This window comes from Python bivittatus, unplaced genomic scaffold (assembly GCF_059951505.1).
Source record: "Python bivittatus isolate LINGU-HERP-01145 unplaced genomic scaffold, Pbiv_v1 ctg000570_np1212, whole genome shotgun sequence".
NCBI lineage: Eukaryota > Metazoa > Chordata > Lepidosauria > Squamata > Pythonidae > Python > Python bivittatus.
The window spans coordinates 8580374-8603736 of NW_028277097.1; the positions used below are offsets into that span (position 1 = coordinate 8580374).

At 39.7% G+C, this 23363-nt stretch overlaps 1 protein-coding gene across 4 annotated transcripts in view; it reads right to left on the bottom strand.

Annotated features, from left to right (window-relative positions):
* Positions 1-17646, bottom strand: part of SLC1A3 (solute carrier family 1 member 3) — a 44941-nt gene extending 27295 nt beyond the window's left edge. For all 4 annotated transcript variants that reach the window (XM_007428296.1, XM_007428297.1, XM_007428295.1 and 1 more), the window contains exon 1: positions 17466-17646. In XM_007428296.1, the coding sequence (XP_007428358.1) occupies positions 17466-17646 (181 nt within the window). The remainder of the gene's footprint in view (positions 1-17465) is intronic.
* Positions 17647-23363: the final 5717 nt, after the last annotated feature.

A 23363-nucleotide genomic window follows, 5' to 3' on the forward strand; every position in this document is an offset into this window, starting at 1 on the left:
CAGTGTTAAAACACTGGAATTTACCCATTATGGTTTAGCATTATGTGAAACCAATCTTTCTTGTTTCACAAACTCTAATTTTTTTCAAAAATCCTGCCTTAGCATTATAGTTTAAAGTAGTGTCCTTGTCTCTCAGAGAAAATTTAGAGGATAAATCAAGTCAAGAAACCAAACAAGAACTTCGTTTCTCTTAAACTAGACAAAAGGAGATACCTGACTCCAACCAGATATAATTATATACATATAGTAATCCAGGGGTCTTTTTCAGAAGTCCTTCATGAGATTAAAAATGTATGAGGAGAAAGTGAGTTTATATTTGCTGACCTTTCCTCATCCACTTCATTTGCATTTTATCAGATATATCTGGGAAGATGCCATGCATTCTTTTGCTCAAACAGTTGAAATCACTTGAGAGGGAAAGGGAGCATGATTGCTGACCTCTGCTTCCCCTCTCATGTCTCCATTAACTGGTCCCACTGCCATCTACATAATGGAGGAGACGGCTTGATGTGGCACCTTTGATACAGCATAAAGCTGTAACTGTTCAATAGCTCTCTGCATGATTTAGAACTCTTGAGAGCCAGTTTGGTGTAAGGAGATAAAGGGCTGAGCTAGAAACCAGGAGACTATGAATTAGTTCTCCCTTAGGCATGAATGGTATCTGGGAGACTTTAGGTTCAGGAGAAAGTGAAAAATCTGAATGGCAACACAATAGCAAGGCATGTCAAATATTTCTTGTAACTAAGCTATTTAATGTCACAAACTGATATTTTCTAGAGGGATATGATTCCTTTGGTGGAATCAGTGTGATGTGATATCCATACATGTATGTGCATGGATATAAGTGTGTTTCTGTCAATACGGCATCTCTACATTTATTTATTTATCTTATTTATATAGCCGTCCATCTCATGCAAAGTGACTCTTCACCTTGAGCGTTTCCCTCTGACCAAAAGCTAAAGCACCAAAATCAGAGAGAGAACACCCCTCAAGCTTAAAATTGTTTTCACAATTTCAGATCTTTTACCAAAACTTAATTATACCTAAAGACTATCAGATAATACTACTTGCTAGTCTTCTAACTTGGTTATATGAGATCCCTGTAGATCAGTTGACCACTATGCCAATTCACCTATTCCACAGATCAGCTACTCACATGGCTATATAGTGTACCCTATATTTTTGCCCATACTTCTACAAATGTGTATGACTCACTGTGCATCCATTCTGTGCCTCAGAAATTAATAGTCTATCATCCTACCCGGCAGCCTTTTTTCTACTCAACAACTATTTACATGTATACAAGACAACATCAAAGAATTAATGGACTTTTTTTGAAAAAGTATTGGGCCTATTACTTATAATTTCCTTTGAAATCAGTGGTATTTGCAGATACTTGGTCTTATGTAGCTGGTAAACCAACATTAATTTATCTGCATAAGTAAGTTACAAAATTACATTGGTTACACTTTTGGATTACCTCTGGCAGAAGTGGGATGGGGATATTGCATCTATCCTTGCTCTTCTTGACCTCTCAGCGGCTTTCAATACATGTGACCATGGTATCCTTCTGGATTGGCTCTGGGGGTTAAATGTGGGTGGCACTGTATTGTGTTGGTTTGCTTCCTTCTTCCAGGGCTGGTTCCAGTTGGTGTTGATGGGGGGAGAGGTCCCACCCTTGGCCCCCGCTTGGGGGTGCCGCAGGGTTAGTACTTTTCTGCTCCTGCTTAACATCTATATGAAGCTACTGGGTGAAGTTATCTGACAGATGGGGTGAGGTACCGTCAGTCTGCTGAGGATACCCAGTTTTATACTTCCACTCTGGCCCAACTAAGTGATGCTATGGAGGTTCTCTGTCTGGAGGTTGCAAGGGTTTGGATGGGGAACAACAGGCTTCAACTCAACCCAAGCAAGACTGAGTGGCATTGGGTGTTGGGAGCCCCTGGTTCTGAGGACTTTCCATCCCTTGTTCTGGATGGAATTGCTTTCCACATCCACTACCCCATCCACTACTCCAAACAGAACCCACGCAAAGTCTGAGGGTCTTTCTGGACTCACAGTTCCTATTCAAAGAGCAGGTGGCAACCATACCCCAGAGGGACTTTGTACAACTTTATGTTGTGCACCAGTTATGCCCATTCCTAAACTGGGAGGCCTGCTCACAGTCACTCTCACTTTAATCACCTCTTGTATGGATTACTGCAATGTACTCTACATGGGGCTGCCCTTGAAGAGTATTCGGAAGCTTCATCTGCTGCAAAATGCGGCTGCGCAGGGAATTTTATGCAGGCCATAATCAGCATGTTAAACCTCTACTCCATGAGCTCCACTGGTTACCAGTTTGCTTCTGGATCCAATTCAAGGTGCTGGTAATCTATATACTACTAAAACTCTCGTGTCTATAACCTTCAGCTGAACAAAATGGTGCATCACAGGTAACAATTTTTGAACCAAGGAACCTCACATGGGCTAACTTACAGAATGCATCCAAAATCTGGGACCCGTGGCTCCCATGGAATTGAAATTTAGGAAATTTGTGGCTGTTTCAGCACTGTTGTGCTGCTGTGCCAATGTGGTGGATAGCAACAGAGAGCAAGACTATCAGGAAGGAGGGGGTGCATTCCAGGAAGGGAAAGGAGACAAAAGACAACACCGTCCTCAGAGATTCAGGATAGCCACTCCCTAGAATCTCCACTAGTTGCAGTAGTATAGATTTAGTCTTGCAAGATTCTGTCTATATGGCGTGAGCAAATAAAGAACCTAATTCAACTGGACTGTTTCTCTATTGTTCTTGGGCAGGGCCTGACAGCCGCCATGGTCAGCCCAGGTCACGTGATCATCGTGGGCATATCTCCAACTTCTTTCCTGCCTCCCTCTGTCCCCTGCACCCAATCAGCTGGTGGCAAGGCCCAATGGGCAAGTGGCAATTGGCTGCTTTGGAATGAGGCAGAAATCTGAAATCTCTTAACAGCAGTTGGTGGTAAGGGAAGGACGAGGGAGTGAGTTGGATGCCTGCTGGCGAGGAAGGGCTGGCTGGGGGGCACCAGTGGTCAAAGGGTGAGCCCTCTTCCTCCCTTGAGGGAGGGGGCCCTTGGGGACATGCCAGAATGGGGAGTGGGGATGCAGTTTTCCTCACAGTCTGTGTCTCCCTTTGTTCCACTTCCCCCCAGCAAAGTGGCAGGAAGTTCTGCTGGTCAGCTGAGGAAGAAAGGAGGAGGGTTCACGGGAACTCTCCTGAGGGTCATGAGGGGAGGACAAATGGCGCAAGCCTATATTATAAGTGGGGAGGAAGGAAGGTAGGAAGAAAAGGATCCCCGGCCTCTTTCCTACCTCCCTCTGGCCCCTGCACTCAATAGGCCGGTGGCAAGGCTTGACGGGTGAGCAGCTGCTTGGAACCGAGGCTGAAATTGGTCATTTTGTTTCTCTGTTGAGGTAAGGAAATATCTCTGAAACAATGACCCAATGGGTCACGGGTTGTCTAGTGACTTATAAAACCCTATATGGCATGGGCTTGGTTATTTGAGGGACCACCTCTCCCCAGTCACATGTACCTGTCCCATCATATCTGGAAGGAGGGGCATGCTCCAGGTCCTGTCAGCTAGGGAGTGTCATCTGGTAGGGCCGAGGAGGTCAGCCTGTTCTTCTGTGGCTCCCGCCCTGCAGAACATCATCCCCCCAGAGATTAGATTGGCCCTGACCCTGCTGGCCTTTCGAAAGACCCTGAAAACACAGTTCTGCCAATGGACGTGGGGACTAGGGAATGTGGAGAGCCAGCACAGTGGCTGCATTGAGTGCTACGGTCAGATGTGATTATCGCTAACTTTTTATGATGGTTTTCATGTGCTTTTGTATTGTTTATATTGTTTTTTATTGTTGTATTGTCTGGTTGTTTCATGTTGGTTTATCTATCTATAAGCCACCCAGTCATATATATGAAATGGGTGGCTATATAAATTGGAATAATAAATAAAAATGTGGTCTTCACTTAACCAGAAATATGAGTTCATGGCTTTAATTTTTAATTTAATTAAATTTAATTTAATGGCTTTCATTACTATTATGAAACCAAGAATGACCTCCTATTGGATGGAATGCTTGACTGTGTTACTTATTTAGTTATACTTAGTCATAGGATGTGCCCTACAGGCCCTCTAAGTAAGATATGAAGATTTAACATTGATTAATTTAAACTGTTCAGTCCCTTTCATTCCACTTAACAGATACAGTGGTACCTCGGGATACGAACTTAATGTGTTCCGTGACTCTGGGCGTATCCTGAGTTGGTTGTAACCCGATGCAAATTTCCCCATAGGGTTCAATGTAAATCCAGTTAATCCGTTCCGCCCTCCGAATTTGGTTGCACGCCGAAGCAAATTTTCCCATAAGGTTCAATGTAATTACTGTTAATCTGTTCTGGCGTCCGTGGACCACGCGTCAGGGGCGGGAGAACAGCCAGGCGCCGCGCAGTGCGGCGGGAAAAAGGCCGGGCACGGCACGGTGCGGCGGGAAAAAGGCCGGGCGCGGCACGGTGCGGCAGGAAAAAGGCCGGGCGCGGCGTGGCGGGAGAACGGCCAGGCGCGGCATGGCGGGAGAACGGCCGGGCACGGCGCAGCGCGAGAACGGCTGGGTGCGGCGCGGCGGGAAAATGGCCGCGGACCACGTGTCAGGGGCGGAAAAATGGCTGCGGACCACGTGTCAGGGCGGAAAAATGACTGTACCCCAAGGCGGAGTTCGCACATTGAGGTAAATTTTCGCGGCCAGAGCTGGTCGTAACCCGAAAAGTTCGTTAGTAGAGGCGTTCGTATCCCGAGGTACCACTGTACTGTATCCAATTCAGTGATTCAACTCAAATATTGACCATGTTTTCAGTATAAGAGCTGAGTTATCTCTGGCCTTCTTTGTTGCACTGTAATCCCCCTTCTGGTTTGCAGTAGCCATAGTTTATTCTGAAGTGCCAACTACTCCAAATATAGCTTGCCTTACCTTTAAAGCAGAACTGAAAACATTTCAAACATTTCACTTGAGTTCTGAAACAACTGTAGTTTTATGGAAGGCCCAATACATATTCTAGGAGCAGCACTGCTGAAACTAAGCTCTTGAGAACTTCTTCATATGGAAAACATATTATTATTCTAATCAATTTACTGTAAGATGAAAGCCTCTTTATTGAAGATTATGGGATGTAATCTGTCACATTGGTCCAGTACAGGTTAGTAGATTGTTTTTTAAAAAATATTTTTTATTTACCAGTTTAGGGCTGAGAAAGAGTGACTGGCCCAAAGTCATATAACTGGTTTCTGTGCCTACAAGGCGACTAGAACCTGGGTCTCCCTGCTCCACCACTTTAATCACTACATTACACTGGCTCTCATAGTATACTGTTAATAGTCAGTTGTATATTGCCAATCTGGAGATGCTGTTGAAGTCTTGACCTGGTAACTTGAGGCTCTTGGAGCCTCAAGATGGGATGAAACAAGCTAGAGAAAGGCACTGTCCTGAAGAAGCAGTTGGTTTCCATGCCTAAGGGAGGACTAGAATATGGTCTCTTCACTCCTAGTCCAGCAATTTAACCACTACACTAACTAGCTCTCAAGTTTACACAGATACACACTGCTTACCTGATGCAGATTTCATGGCAAACTAATGTTCCTGTGAACCAGAAAGTGATGGGAAGTATCAGCATGTGCAAACCATCTTTTAACAATCAATTTTATCCTCCTTATAAAGTTACTACGGAAAATATACTTTTTACATACTAGAACTACATAAATAAAAATGAGGTGAGATAACATCAATGAACTTTTATTACGGTCATTCAAAAGCCTTTCCTGGACCAATAAGAAAAGTATGGAAGTAAGAACATAGGGACTACTGATTATGCCAAAGGATCATCTAAAAACTAGCAAGAAGTTCGTAAACAACGAAACAGAAAAAGAGCACTGTTTTCCTCTATTGGAGTAATGGGAAAACATTTTGGGGCAAACAGCCACACTAGAGTTTTCTATGGCATGCCAGGACTACTCTTTTTGAAACAAATAAACAAAGCACACATACACACACAACCCAACAAATTCTTCCAAAACTGAATTCACACTTAACAAATTCAAAAGTTTTAACTTCGTCAAAGAGCTAAAACTTATTTAATTCAGTTTAAATTTCAGTGGCAATTGGGGAATGGCTCAGGAGCACATTATTCAATACTGAGAAGTGTAGTATACCTGAATAAAAACATAGGGCTGTGCAACACTTTGGATCAATTTTGAAAAACTGCTTTGGAGAGTGCTCTCTCTCTCTCTCTCTCTCTGTACACACGCACACACATACACATTCTAAATGCTGGCAATATTTTGAAAAACCTGCTCTCCATCCATTCTCTAATATGTTCTTAAATGTCTGTTCTATCGAGCATCACCACTTCTTGGGGGAATTAAATCCATCTAGTTCCCATGAGGAAATGTTCAACAACCATTTGGCTGTGGTTTTAATGGATGTCATCAAGCTAATATAAAAATAATATATTAATTCTGGGCCCTTCACAATGGTCTAAACGTCAATTATATGTGCCGTCTTGTTTCCCCAGTCAAATAGAATCATAGAACTGGTAGGAGCCATTTAGACCCTGAGTTCATATACCAGCTTTGTGCAGGAATCCAAAGAAAGAATCCAAGACAGTGGACTATCCAGTCTCCACTTAAATGCATCCAGTGAAGAAAAGCTTGCCAGCTGAAGAGTGCTATCATGTATCCCCTCAGTCTTCTCCCAAGGCTCATGATTCCCAGCTCTTTCAATCTCTTCTCACCGAAAATAGTTCCTTCTCCTGTGAACATCTCTGTTGCCTTTCTCTGAACCAATTCCAGTTTATCTGAATCCTTCTTAACATGTAGTGCCCAGAAACAGACTTGGTACTCACGGAGGGCTCAGATCAACACAGAATAATGTGATATTATTACTCCCATGATTAGAAACTACTACTGATGTAGCCTAAAATTACATTTGCATTGTTTGCAACCACATCTCAAGGGTGATTTGTTTGGGCTTGTTATCAACACCTATTCCAAGATTATTTATCTAAGTACTTGTCAGGCCTAGCCCAAGGAACTCCAAGAGACCATGTAAATTCAGTCCAGCAATGTTTATTAGCTACGACCTCTAGCAAGAATTTTCCCAGACTGAAACCCCAGTTCCCAAGTAATGCAAGCCACAACATTGTGAATTCCTCAGGGAATTCTCATCCTCTTATCTCTCCTTCTCGCCTCAGGAGATGAAAGAAAATGTTTTTCTCCCTGAGTCTGGCCTTCATAATTCCATTCCATCACAGTACTATTGCTAATCTAGGTATCTTTCCATGCTGTATCTATGCAATTGATTCCAGTTTCTTATTTGAATAATTTTGCATTTATCATGATTAAAGTCCACTCTATTATTTTCAGCTAATTTCTATAACCTAGCAAGATTATCTTGAATTTTATTCCTGTCTTCCACGGTATTAGCTATCCATTCCAATGTAGTATTTTCTGTTGATCTAATAAAATTAATATTCTCTTCATCTTCCCATCCAAGTCATTAATAAAACTATTGATGAGTAGAGGACCATGACTGAACCTTGAGACATCTCAATTCAACACCCCTCTCCAGTCTGATAAGGAACTATTGATGAGCACTCTAAATATGATTTTTGAGAATATGGTTTTTGACAATACTCAATTGTCACACCAGCCAGCCCACACTTGAATAGTTTGGTAAGAAGAATGTCATGGAGTACTCTGTAAAATGTTCTGTTGACCTAAGGTATATTAGGTCCATAGTATCTTAACATTCTACTAAGGATGCTTCTAGATCTATACTCTGCAGCATTTTTCATTTGATGACAAATCTAGAATTTCACACAGCATTTTAAATTTGACAACATTTGTGGTTACTTTATAATACTCTATTTCTCTGACAACCGTGGTTCAATAGGCTAAGTTGATATTTCCCCAGTTATTATTCATTATTACAATAAACCAGGATCTATACAAACAGCAGGTATGCACTCACTGTACTCCACATTCTGCAAAGGTAACTATTAAGCTAAGGTTCTTACTGTAGTTTCTTGTGATGCATGAGCCCAGAACTCAATTAAGCACTTGCAAACAAACTAGGATCAGAAGTCAGCTTTAAACCAATCTTTAAAATTGCTTATAGATCTGGGTTTATTACTATTTCACCACTGTTCTGATGTGAAATCCTAGCATGTCCTAGTACCAAATCCTAGCCTGATGGCTTGTTGTCACAACTTGGCTGTATATGACTTGTTTACATCTGGATTTTATTAAGCCAGCATTTTCTAGCTTACAGTGACATATGCCATACAATCTTTTTCCTCTTCGGCTACAAAGCAAACAAAAGAGAGAGGGAGAAATTCCAAATACCAGTAAAAAGGTTTTTGGGATTCCTCCCTTTCTCTTCACAGCCTGCTTTCCTCCCACCAGGTTTGTTACAGGCCTGAAGTATATTATTTTTTAAATTACTAATTATTTTGCTTGGGGCCCAAAATCTATCTTGCAGCTGAGCCCTCAATTTACAGTAATGCCTCGGTTCACGAATGCTTCTGTTCACGACCAATTTGGTTCGCAAACAGCAGCGTTCACAAAATTTTGCTTCCGTTTGCAAACTCCGCATCAGGTGACGAACACGACCCGTGACCATCTTCCCTGCTCTGACACGTGGTCGTGGCTTCCTCTAGGTGAGATCGCGGTCACAGACAGACACTTGCTGTGAAGCTTTTTGGTGTCGCCTCAAGTAAGGTTAGTGTTCTCTCTCTTTATACTGTACTGTACTTTGTTTCATATTTTTGTGGTTAAAAAAAAAATACATATGGTTCAGAACAGATTAACCTTATTTACATTGAACCTTATGGGAAAATTTTATTCGGTTCGTGACCAATTCGGTTCGCGACCAGAATCGTGGAATGAATTAAGTTCGTGAACTGAGGTACCTCTGTATAAATGCAAACAAAGACACAATCCATATTTCAGCAACAAGTTTGTGGAACAACGGAATAAATATTTACTTATTCACTGATGAGGTTACTGAATAAATGAATGAAATATCTGCAAAGAAAAGTCCAACTCACAGGTCACCTAAAACCTAGCAAACAGTAAAGTAAACATGTGAACATGAAATTACATTACTTCACTTGCACAGGAACCCTCATGTAATGCATCCATTACAGAATGGATTCCATGCAAGTGAAGTAATTTTCAACCTTGCTTGTATCCATGGTGGTTGGTTATGTTAGGGTCATGTTCTCAGCTGACAATAATTCCTATTATCCTCAGTCAGCAAAGAGAATACAAGGTTGGATGAAGGGTGATGTAACTGTTCCCCCAAATGCAGAGGTTCAAATGTTTTTTTTTTTTTTGGAGTTCTTAAAAAAGTACAGATGCTCTAATTCAAGCTAGACTCTAGTTGCATATCTATGTAGTTTCTCTAACAATAAGGCAATGCCTCTTTTGGAATTTGGTTTCAACTTCCCAATGTAGTTTAAAACACTAGATTTTCCTTTGGTTTCCCATCCCAACTAGATCGGATCCTGCTTTTTTTGAGTTTACAGGGTTCTTAAGCCATGTGTAAGGCAAAGCACTTAATCCAAAAACACGATGCAGAACTGAGCATGCTCCAAGCATAGAGGTTTACCCCTATTGAACAGGCAAGAGAAAACAACACTGGAAGTTAGATTGGAGATGAGAGTACAGGAAGAAGCTGAACAGGGAAGGAACTAGAGTCCCAGAGGATAATATATGTCCTTTGGGAAAGAAACCTAACTTCCAGGATAGGTATTTATAAAATACTAGGAATTAGGAACAAACTCATTATATGAGGATTTTTTAATGGATGAAGTAAGAAGGAAAATCTTTTGAGAGTTAATGTGATGGGTGCTTCCATAAATGCTTGCCATGATTGATAGGATCACTCACAGAAGATCCATTTACTAGAAGGCAACTAGTGATGTTGATTCCCTTCATCTTCTCTAGTTCCACCTCCCCAGAATACCCCAATTATACTCGTATGTCTTTTTCTTTTTGGGGGAAGATGGCACATTGTCAAAGGAAGACATGGCTGCAGCCATCCCCTAGACCAGACGGGTACCAATTTTTCTAAACAAATGCTTTGAGGGTGGAGAGAATAAAAGGACAGGGCTACATTCACCATAGATGTGGTGTCCCCAGTCCAGATTGGTCCTGGCATGGTTCCTCTGAAGAAAATTTTAAAAGGAAGGGCAACTGTGTATTACACAGGTCACCTCACAGTTGATTGAGAACTGAAGTCAGCATTAAAAATGCCAACTGCCCCCTCATCCATTTCATCTAATTTTGGAAATTCCCAGATATTACAACCATGTAGTACTTTGAATTTGAATGGGAAAAAGTGGTTCAGAGCATTAAAATTTTTGCAGCTGAGATATGGTATGCTTAAGGCAGAATCTACATCAAAGGGTGCAGTACTAAGCAGGCCAATCCTGTCATTGGGCAGTGTGAGAATGCTGCCTTAAGTGGTAGAAGTTGGAAAGTTTGGAGCAATCAGAAAGTAGTGAAAATTATATTAAATATAAAGTAAATACACATAGTCCTTGCTTACCAACCACTTGTTCAGAGACTGTTCGAAGTTACAATGGCACTGAAAAACAAGACTTACGACTGGTCCTTGAAGTTGTGGCTGTCACAGCATCCTTGCAGTCATGTGATTGATTCAGGTGCTAGGCAACCAGCACACATTTACAGTGGTTGCAGCATCTACAGTTACATGATTTGCGACCTTCGCAGTCAACTTCCAACAAGCAAAGGCACTGGGGAAGCTGGCACGAAGTTGCAAGTCACTGTTACGTGATGTCACACTTAATGACCATGGTGATTTGCTTACTGACTGCAGCCAGAACTGATGGAACTGATGGTATAAGTTGGCATGGTCACATGTCATGCTTAACGACCGTGCTGCTTAGCGATGGCGTTGCCCATCCCTACTGCAGTTGGTGAGGACCCCCTGTAATAAATTCAAGAATGAAATATCTAGATATATCAAAATAGCATATATTTGACTGGGCTTTTTGTCGTTATCATTATTGTGTTTTATTTGTAGAGCTGTTAATATAATGGATTCAGATTTGGATTCTCCTTTAGTACTCAACTACACGACACTGTGCTATCTGAGAAACCATGAAGCTTTGACACTGTTTTCTACAAAATTTTACTATGTGCCATTAGAACTGGCCAGCTATAGGAAAAAAGACTGAGAAGGAAAAGAAGACTGAGGGGAAGGGAAAGATGACTGAGAAGGTCAGGAGATTGATAGTGTAAGGAGATCAGAAGTTAAGAAGATTGCTAAACTCCCTGGAGGGAGGTTTAATAGTTTTTACAGCCCCTACCCCCCATGCCCTTACCAGGTCCTGTATTAGTTTAGAATATTGGGATAAGAGTTGTAGGTGGTTTTTTAAAATTATTATGTGCCATCAAGTCGTTTTCAACTCCTAGCGACCACACAGATAGATCTTCTCCATGACAATCTATCCCTAACCTGTTCTTTCAAGTCTTACAAGGTACACTCATCATCACTATAACTGAGTCCATCCACTTTGCTGCTGGTTGTCCTCTTCTTATCTGTCTTCCTTCTCTCTTCATGAGGGGAGACATGATAGCAATCTTCAAGTACTTGAAGGGCTGCCACAGGGAAGAGGCATCAATTTATACTTCATAGCACCTGAGGATAGGACAAGAAGCAATGGGTGGAAGTTCTTCAGAGGGAGATCCAACCTGGAAATAAGGAGGAATTTCCTGACAGTGAGAACTATTAAGCAGTGGAACAGCTTGCCTCCCAGTGTTATGGGTGTTCCATTGCTGGAGGTTTTCAAGAAAAGATTGGACAACCGTTTGTCTGAGATGGTATGAGGACTTCTGTCTCGGGCAGGTGGTTGGACTAGAAGTCCTCCAAGGTCCCCTCCAACCCTATGAATCTATGATTCTTTTCTTCCAACTTTCCCAGCATTATTCCAGAGAGCTGGGTCTTCACATAATGTGTCTGAAGTAGGGTCATTTGAGTCTGGTCATTTGTGCCTCGAGTGAGAACTCTGGGTTGATTTGTTCAATTATTGATTGGTTTCTTTTCTTGGCTGTCCATTGTATTCTCAGGAGTCTCCTCCAACACCAAAGTTCAACGGTGTCAATACTCTTCCTATCCTGCTTCTTTAAAGTCCAACTTTTGCTTCCATAGAACGACACAGGGAATAACATGGCTTGCACTGATCTTTGTAGGTATAGACACATCATGGCATTTGAATATTTTTTCCAAGGCCTTCACGGCTGCTCTACCAAGTGCTAGTCTGTGGCGTACTTCTTAACTGATTTTTTTTTTTTTAGCAGTGTTTATATGGGTGAATATTTCTGTTCTCTGCCAGAAGCAGATAATTTGCCTTTGATCAGTGCTCTGAATCCAAGCTCTGGCTGGCCTCCTTGCTGTCCACAGCTAGTCAAAGCCATCTAATACATTGGCAGTGTATTGTATCCGAGTAAGAGTGCTATACTTTAAACATTTCCAAGAGAGAGTTTGCCTGAGGCACTTAAGGTCTATGCTACTGCTCAGGGTTGGAAGTGGCCTTAAAATAGGATCAAGATCAGTCCAAGAAAGTCTTCTCCCAAGCACTGGGTCCTACATTAAAGCAAGTCTTTTGATCCACTTTTAAAATCCTTCCCATCCCGGTTTCATATTGTTCCAGAGCTGCAAGAAAAGCAGCATGAGAAAGGATCATAGACTGTTAGTTGAACTTGAGACGATTTTCAAAGCAGAGACTGTCACCACCACAGCAGATTAATAACTACAGATCACTGTTCTACAAAAGTTAAATCTTGTATCACCTTAGCAAGGTTTATAAGTGCAGCATCAGCCATTTTGTCTGCAATATATTTACTGCAGACTTCTATTTCAGATTTTACAACCTGGCAACCTGCTGAAAGCCCATGTTGGTTTGAAGTGCTGAGGGTTGCACTCACCACTCATCTGCAGGGAGCCAAATTGGGGCACCCAGCTACATCGCACTAAATCATATAGGGCTTATTTCTGATATAAAGGCCTAATAGTATACTATATGGTTTGTTCTAGTAGTATAATACTTGTAGGGTGGGGTGTACCTCTTTTTAATAAGTTTACATTTACTAGTTGAATTCTCATGTCATGGGAGATTTGCCTCCTATCCTGGACCTGCTTTATATCAGTTAGTTCAAATTCAAATTCTTTATGATCAGAGATCAGCAATAGATACAACCCGATAAAATCAAATAGTTAAAAGGAAAAGAGAAAGGATTGTCCAGTTAGGTTTGATGTTTGTTCCCTCATTTTAACTCATTTTAAATTTGGCTGCTGTGTAGGTGGCTTCACGGTTTAAGTCTCAGAGTAACAGGTGGGTTTAAAAATTGTCCATTCTCCCAGATGTACTTAGTAAAAGAGGGGTTATGATATCCTTTAGAAGATCCTTATAAAAGTTACAATAGAAAAGGACATGTTGAATTGTCTCAATTTCCCCAGAGTCAAAAGAGCAAGTGCGCTGAGACAGGAATATTGCCATACTTGCCAGTCCATAGCACCGATGGAAGGATGTTATGCCTGGCTCTGGAAAATCCTGTCCTTAAGCTAGAGGAAGAAAAGGCACACAAATAGCTTGTCGGTTCCCAGGAACCTGTGCTTAGTGTATTTCTAGGATTCTGAAAGAGTGAGCTGGCTTCAGATTGATATTCAGTGTCGTCCAATCTTTGCAATACCAGAGTTTTGGCCTGAACAAAATCCAAAGTTAATAAGGAATTGACAGGCACTTGAGATGTACTTAATTTTGGCTCTCCCGTTTTTGTCCAGAGTGAAAGTTAGTGAATGTTTGTTCAATAAGAACAAATTAGTTCCACCAATAGCAATTACGATGGGGACTGCCCTGATGAATATTTAATTTTCAGGCTCTGGCATTTGTCGCTGAGATCATAGATCGTAACTTTTATTATCCACCTCTTTAAATCACTGCAATATTTCTTCTCTTTAAAGGACCACTTACGTTCAGGGTTTAGCCATTAAGTCTGCTCATTCTCAGTTCAAACTCCCTTTCCCCAAGTTCAGCCATTTAAATGTGTCCTTCTATCAAATGAACACATCTACCATTCCCAAAGTGCTTCTTTCCAAATTTAATCTGTGCGCCAGAAAGATCTTAGCCACTAGGAATGATTTACCTTTTTAGGAAAACAAGTATACTCCTTGATGGTTTATCCATTCCCAATGAAAAAAATATCTCTGCATATAGGAAGTGTCACTTTTTAAGATTACATAATATAAAGTAACCTTTTAAGAAATATACTTAGATGCACATCTATCTATCTATCTATCTATCTATCTATCTATCTATCTATCTATCTATCTATCTATCAATAAAAATGATTATATATATATTCTCACACTCATATTGCTGTTTGGTTGCTCATATAAAGTTTTGTTACTCAGATTCAATATTTTTACAAACTATCTCAAACTATTATTTGAAAAGATGCCTGTGAAAATGTATTCTAAGACCTACAAGTCTATCAACATCATTTCAATTCAGCAAACCCCAAAAAGTACATATTGCATTTACTAAACTTCCTAAAATTGATCTCTTCTAACTGCCACTTCAAAATATACTGGTTCACTGGAGTTATTTCCTTTTGATATTTTCAGATTGTAAACTTCATATTCTGCCAGATAGAATTGTTAAGAAAAAGTAGGGTAACAGGAACTCCTCTGAAATGTTTTCTACCTCCCCATTTGCTTACATACGCTATGCATAGATATAACTCTTGTTTTATTTCTCATGGTCTTTACCACAACTTCATTTCTTCAAATTAGTTTTTCTGGAATAATACTCAAAGAAAAATCTCCTTTACTTCCTTAAGTGGGAAAGTCTTTTTTTTTTTTAATTGATGCAACATGATCAGAGTTTCATGTTTGATTGTGGCCTCAAATAGATGATTCAGATCCTAGTAACATTGAGATAAATGGATGTGTTCTGCCGTTCAGGAATCAGTTTGTCTATTCCTTTTTTGTAATACTATGAAGGCAATGAGAGTTTTTTCACTGACATGCTACCCCATAAGTTTTGCTGCTGCTTCAAAGCTTGTAAACTGAAATCCCTCATGTCTGATCTAGACAGAGTTTTTCTGCAATCAACACAAATTGCACAGAAAAATAGATCCTTGAATTATTTTCATAACAGTTCATCAGTAGATCCTTGGAACTATTTTTCAAATAACCCTGTGAAATTTAATCAAGGAATCATTGCCCATTAATTATATCTAGAGCAGTGCTTCTCAACCTTGACAACTTTAAGAGGTGTGGACTTCAACTCCCAGAATTCTGGGAGTTGAAGTCCACATGTCTTAAAGTTGCCAAGGTTGAGAAACACTGATCTAGAGGATAATCTAAGGACATATAATGCTGTTACACTCAGCATAATTCTAAGCTTAATGCCTTGCCGGAAGAAATCAGATCTTAAAATGTAAATGTAATTAGTGCTTGTTAAAACATTGTTTCAAAGAATAAAACAGATGCATTATGATGGTTTCCAGAACAGTATATATTCCCTGTGGATAGAGTGATACATATGTCTACATGTCTACTTGGGAATAAATCCCGTTGAGATCATGTCCTCCTAGATTAGTAACCACAGGATTGCATCCTTACTTTTTAGAAATATCAGATTGTGATTCCATGACATAAGTCTCCTCTTGGGAGTCATATCCATTTTAAGATAAAGATACAAAGAAGAGCTTTTATTTAGACCGTGCTTGCTTACTTGCTAATTGCTACTACGCTCATCCACTCAGCTATGGATGCCTTATGGCATGCTCATTTCAAATTTGTTTCCATTGCATGCAATCAGAAATGATTGTGGTTAGGCGAACTTCCCAGTTTCTGCTGTACTACACCTAGATTGTATGTCCAAGTGGATGGAACGTATACAAGATGACCGTTGTCTTGCATGTTCCCATTTTTTTCAGTGGGGTTTATGCAGAAGGCATTTACATCCCAACAAACTATAAAAACCTGAAACGATGTAAGGTTAAGCAAAAGTTGCAAGGGGCAGGAGCTCTTGGAAAATGATTTTAAAATCCTGTCCCATTATGTTGTGAACATCTTTTTCCCAAAATGGTCACCCGCGTTTCTTTTCCTGTAAAACTCTCACAGAGAAAGAACTCTAAAGTCCTTTTTATACAGTGGATTATGAAGCAAACTAACTTAGTTCCTTTGATTACAATAAGCAAACATTCTTTCCTTGTTTTCAATGTTCTCCAAGTACCTGATACTCCCTCTAAATAAAATAAAGATTATGTCTATACATAATACAATTATTTTTGTTTATTCAAATACTTTCGTTCACTTGGTTTATTTTTTTCTTCTTATAAAAATACTTCCTTTCACAAAACAGAACTGAATGACAAAAAGTTCAAGAAGCTCTTTAACTGTGCCCAAGGTGAACTGGATGCATGCAATTCTGAATAAAAAAAGAAGCCAACTATTCATATATATCATCATATATCATCATCATCATTTCCATTTTTCTATTTTACCCTTGTCAAAATTCTTTTTTTAAAAAATCAAAACATGTGCAAACCAGCAAGACCATTGCACTAAAAACACAAACCCAAGTTCTTGCTACACAGAACAAGTTGCACAAGTCTTTGGATTCAGGTCCCTATAAAGTCTTACAGGAGCAAGAATTCTTCCCAAACCAACCTATTTCCTTTTGAATGGAGAAATATTTGAAATATAAAACCTTTGCAAACACTGCTCTCATTCACTCTGCAAGCAATATGCAACCAAATTCCCTTATATTATCTTAGCCAGATGAATCTTCCATCAATTATTGAATGACATAAGTAGGATATGTGGTGGGACACTTGACCTTGGAGGCATGAGTGCAATTCCATTAAAAAAAAAAAGAGAGAGCTAACTGCTATAGTTGAAATTCTTATTTCTGTGGCTTGGCATTGCTCAGAATGAAATGACACTAGGATCTTTAGTGTGTCTGATTATTGGTAGCTTGTAACAGACAGATGCCCTTGGAGAATAAATAGGGAATGGACTAAGATTATCGATGATTTCCTTTGATTTGTAATAAGTATCAAGAGGCAATACAAAGAACATTCTAACTTAGAGGTTATTTAAAAAGAGGAAGCATCAGAACAGCTTAAGAAATTTCTTTCCAATTAGCTCCCTTTAGGTCTAAACTGATGGGACATGTAATGTCAGGCAGAACTGCAACTGTGAAAAGGGGAAACGTTTCTCCACTGCTTACCCAACATGGAGGATCAGACTAAAAAATTTTGGAACAACAACGTATTCTCAGCAGGGAAGGGAAGTGAACAGCAATAACATTGTCCAAACAAAATTTGCAAGATTGTGGCATTGATCAAATTACTCACCGGCAATGACTGCAATGATAGTGAATAGCACAAAAAAATTCTTCAGTAAGTAATTTTTAACATCTTCCTTTGTGATGTTCTGAACCTTCCTTTTTGCCATGAGCGTACGTTTCCGGACCCCTTGCTGGAAGCGTTCCATTGTATTAACTGATCCTGTGTCTTCTCCGTTAGCTTTAGTCATCTGTATCTCAGGAAAAAAAATCTCCTTTAGGTTTTAGTGCTGTTAAAATCTCTCCAGCAATAACAAGGGACAAAAAATAAAAAATAAAAATTCTTTTTGAGCAGCAATAAGACCTACAGAGAAAAGACAGAAAGAATATGAATTTAATCCGAATTAACTATAAATATCATGTCCTGTAATAACATTTTAAAAAATAGACAATTTAGAATATAGAGATATTAATAAGCAAGTTTCATACTTATTAGCAGTTAACTTTTTGATAACTAGTCATCAAAAAACGCCAAAATTACATAAAATTGAGTTGCAAATTAAGCGTTGGCATTTTAAAAAATCCAGAATGATTATGACATTAGCTTAATATGGATGGATATCAAAAGTAAACAACAATGAGCTCATATAGGGACTGTAAAAATAATATTGGGAATATGTGCCCATTTTACATTGCAACACAGGAGAAAGGAATCATTTTCATTAAGAGATAAGACATGTGGGCTAAAAAAAAAAAAATTAAGCAACCATGGCCATTTTCATTCCAAAATTTCACTGTATTCAATAGTAATACTCCCAATGTGTCTAAAACAAGGTCCTCAAGGTCTCACGTGGGTGAAATTTAAGCATATGCTTATCACTCTCTACAAGGTCAATGAAATTTAACTTAATGCAATATGATCTTAGATAAGGCCAATGATACAGTAGTTATGCTAGGTTTTTAATGCTGTTACCAAATTATCTATTGGGATTATTTGACATAAATCACACGAGCATCTGACATGTTCAGCTATTTTAGAGGAATGCTCTAGGAATGCTCCTACTTCACCAGCCCCAGCTCAGGTACGTGTTTTAGTTACTTTACTAATTCAACAGGGCAACTAAGAATTTAAAGTTGCAATCTTACTACACGTGTTTGTGAGGGCGGCTATTTCTTTATTTTAAACCATAAACCAAGTCTCACAAGCCACACATCCAATGCCAGATTCTACAGTGTTTTTAAAAACTCTTATATTTAAATCAAGTTCACTTTCACAGTCAGAGGTCTGATCTTCCTCTTTAATATAGGTCAGTGGTTCTCAACTGGCACGCTGCTGCACACAGGTGTGCCTTAGGCTTGTTTCTAGTCTGCCACGAGATTTTTGTCTTATTTCCTAAATCCTAAGGGTTTGACAATAAAAAATGTATAGCTTCCCCTCGAACCACGTCTTTTACACGTTTAAAAATGCCTACATATGATTAATAATTTTCTGGTGTGCCACAGAACTACTGCTATGTTCGGTATTGTGCCACGGATTCAAAGAGCCTCCCTCGGAACAGTAAACGGTCTAACAGATCAGAAATGATAATATCCACGCAGAGTTATGCATTTCGGATTTCCCTTTTCACTCAACAATCCTGTTCTTTTTTTCTCAAACTCCCAAAAATAACAGAATTTTAATAAAGTGCAATCACTCGAAAATCAGATCCTTTTGTTTCGCCCGTGTGTTGAAATACTCATTTCTACCCACTTTATGACGCAGGCGGGAAAATCCCACTATCTATCCATCATTATACAAAAGTATAATTTTGCTATAAGGCGTAATAAGCATTTCTTAAAAAAAAACCAAACCGAACCAGATATCCAATCTTTCCCACGTCCCAGATCCAGAGCATTCTAAAGGTTCTCTTCCCGTCCTCCTTCTCATGTTCTGGTTAAATCACGAGAAAGGGGAAACAAATCCACGCCAAGGTGTGATTGCATCCAGTGGGGTAGGAAAAAGGAGGGAAACCGCAAAAAGGAAGGATCAGAATTGAAATTAATAAACGCACCCACCTTTTCCAAAATAGGAGTCCTCCGAGGGGCAGTTGGGCAAAGGTAAAGTTCCCCAGAAGATACCAACAGATAAAACGGGGTGTGTGTGTGTGTGACAATGAAGTAAAGGGAGACGAAGTTGGGGAAAAGCGTGTACTCCGCTAGCAAATCGCTAAGGAAAGGGGAGGAGTCTACCAAGCCAAGCGGGGGGGGAGCAGGACAGAAAAACGTGTGTTCGGGAGGAGGGGAGCGGGGAAAGTTGAGCCTTGGGAATATTGATGAGCGTTGGTACCCTGGAAGCGGGCAGCCTTCTTTGTTTGCCCCCTTTAGCCCACTTTCACGCTTCGTCAGTTCAGCTTCTTCGTGAGAAACGCGGACTCGAGACGCGTCGGGGATGGTCAAGGCGGGCACGCACCGTCCTTCCGAGGCCGCTGTTCGTAGCCGTTCGTGGCCGGCGAGAATCCCGTTCATCTGAAGATTCCACAGCATTATCTTCCCTCTTTAGGGAACAGGAGAATAGAAGGGTCTGCGAACAAACTCCCTCCTTGGCTCCAAGGCTCTCTGCACGGGGCTGGGACATTTCTTGGGATTGGCCTATTGTTTGTTCTCCGTAAAAAATGCGTTGGGTGCTTCTTGAGAACTTGCCCTCTTCAGCTTCTCGATACTGGAGTACTAGCCAGAAAAGACTGAACTTGACCCGGGATAATTCTTCCCTTTTCTTTACGGGCAAGACAAAGCTTATTCTCTCTTTTTTAAAGCTGTCAGAAGTAACTTGAATTCCTGTTAAACCTTTACTGTCAAAGTCCTGGAAAATAATGGGGGAAAGTGGATGTCTGAACTTCTCCCTTTAGAATACCCATCTCCTAGGATCAAGAGGTGCACATTTTCTGACTAAAGTCTTGCACACTTAAAAGTGAAAGAGAAAGATTCCTCCCTGGCACTGGTGTGAAACATGTGCTTCTTTACCTAGAGAACTGTGAAACAAATGCATTGCCTGTTCATATTAACTGAACTAAATTAACTGAGCAAAAGACCCTTTTGGGAGCAAGGATTGACCAGGAACTGGAAGGAACAGAGTAAAATCTCATGCAACTAGAATGTTAAAAATGACAGTAATGTTTTGAGTTGTAGCTTCAAAATTTGACATGGCCTAAGACATTCATCCACTCAATAACTAGCCCACCTATAGGCTGGCTCAGTCTGCATGCTGGGTAATGTTGGGAGGAGGAGCATTGCAGAGGATGTAACAATTGTGAACCAATTACATGGGCCTTTCCTAATGTAGGATGTGGGATGTCCTAAGCATTGAATATTTGGAAAGTGAGCAACACCTTTGATAATAAATTGCAGTAGAGAAAACAAGAGAAAGGCACAGACACAATATTTCATATTCCTACGGAGAAGCTGGGTCATATTGGACAGTTGTTTCTGAAAGTGAAGTTCATGTCCAACCCCATCAACCAGTGACTGATTCCCCTAGGAATAATGAGCACACTTGGGAAGGAACAGGGGTAAAGTCAGCACCAGGGGAGACTGGAGTCACATGGTTGTCCCAAGTAAAAAATGTAGAATCCAGTAGCAATAGTGAAATGCTAAAAATGTAAACAATTATTTCTTTTTCTTTGCTGCAAAGAAAGTCATACTTTTGCTATATGAATTTCTTCTCATGTATGATGAAAAACAAAAATGAAGGGTCACTAATACAGTACAACTTGCATGGACAGGATCATTTAGAGCTCTTCCAGATGTTGTATTTTTTTTCTTGCGATCATTATCACTTCCCATGATGAGGAAAAATGGCCATTTACCAGCATACAACTTGGTAAATTACTGGGCAGTGTGATTCTTGTCATACAAATGCAAAAGAGTTATGACCAGTCCATCTTTCTGGATTCATAAATGGTAAATCATCAGATGATCTATTTGATTTTAGCTTAACAAGTTATATTGATCAATCACTGCTTATTAGTCAACTGACTATATAAAATAAATGAAGGTACTGCAAAACTTCCTTATTGAGTTGCCATCAATGATCTTACATTAATGGCAACAGTGAGAGATTTAGCAATGTTCATAGAAATATCAAAAACAAAAAATTGATATTCAGAATGATGAGTGAGCAACTCAATCAAAACAATATGCTTCCTCTAGATCTTTATAAAAAGTTACAAATCATAGGTTTCATGGATTTGGTATCATCAGAAATGCGTGAATAAAGACTTCATATGAACAAATAACTGTGAAACAACATTTTGAAATCATAAAGGGCATGACATTAAACTTTGCTGGAGAAAAGTGTTTTCCATATTTTGACACAATCTCAAAACTCAACTAAGGCAGCAAATGTCTAAACTTTAAACTTTCAAAACTGAAATATAGTGGGAAACAGAAGCTATAGGTCAAATCTAACAGGATCTGATCCTTGTTAGCCAGCATGGTTTGTAAACCATGGTTTATAGCAGGTGTACATGCTATGACCACCCCTTTTGTGGCCTCTAGAGTTTCCCCAGTGGGTAAGACCAAATATGACCCCCCCCCCCCCCAAATTTTCTTAAGCAGTTGCTCCTGCTTCAACCCTTAAACATCCTGAACCCACCTACCTCAAAAAAACCAGATTTTGGCCAAGTTGATTTTTGGAATACTATATGTCTCTTGATGCAGCTTTCAAGCCAATAGAATTTGCATACTCCAAGTTTATAGCTTAGAGCTGTGTGAACAACTGTAGCTTATTCAGCAACTCATAATTAACCAAACCTTGCTACAGGCCAACTCATAGTTAACCAAATCTTGCTACAGTTCAGACTACATAATTATGGGAAAATTGCTGTCTAATCCAACTGTTGACTCCAAGGCACAGAATTTTACACTGACATATTATTGATCCACCTGTTATTAAAACAATATGTTTTCAATACAGTCAATTTTACAGCTGTCTCTCAGTGGCTAATTTCTCTGCAGTATAATTCCACATCACAAATTCATTCCCAGTCAAATAAGCAGCACAGTATAATTATATTCAGGAAAAAGAATAATTATGAATTATGACTATGATGAAGTCATTCTCCTTGCAACAATACTTGATAATACATAATTTACCCATTCAGCAATTGTGTGCAGAAATTTGATGCATACCTGTGGAAGACTCTTCTGGCTGTGCAAGACTCTTCTAGCTGTGCTTGCAACTATGCAAATCTGTGCTATTTTGTAGGAGAAAATATCTATCCATGAAACAATCCTGATCAATTTCTTTCTTGCTAATTGTTGTAGACAACATTTTGCAAAAAGTGATTTTAGTCCATGTGAGTGCTAGGTTCATACATGATACAGTAGAACTTAGCCTTTGTAGTTTATAAATTGTACTCTTGGTTTAACAAATCTGGAAATCCAGTTAATTTTGGCTTACAGTATTCAATAAACCAACTTTTAAAAAAAATTTATAGCTTAATCCAAAGTTTAAACCTAGTATCTATCCCTCTTAGTCTCTCTTAAACTGCAGATTCTCACGAGACCTATTTAGATGTTACCTTCCCATACAGTATATGATTAGAATCAAATGAGGGAGAATGAGGATAAGGGAAGAACACTTATTACTATCTTCATTACCCTCTATTAACTGAAGGTTCAAATGCAATTTATAACACTAAATCACCGAGGGAATCTGCACAACAGAAACATCTCAAAATGATCCACTACTTGAGGCAGATGGAAGATCCATCGCTTGAGGTTCACTCACACCACATGCTCCTCCAATGTGCCCTTTCCCTAGTGTGGGCAGTACAACTACTCCAAACTACTCTTTCTATAGTTCTTTGCTATAGGACTACTCAGTAGGGAAGACAAAGGTGACATCACCTGCCTCATGAGGTCATCTGCATGATGACATAATGCACATTGCATAATTTGGGTGTCTACTAGATGCTTGTACTATTAAAGT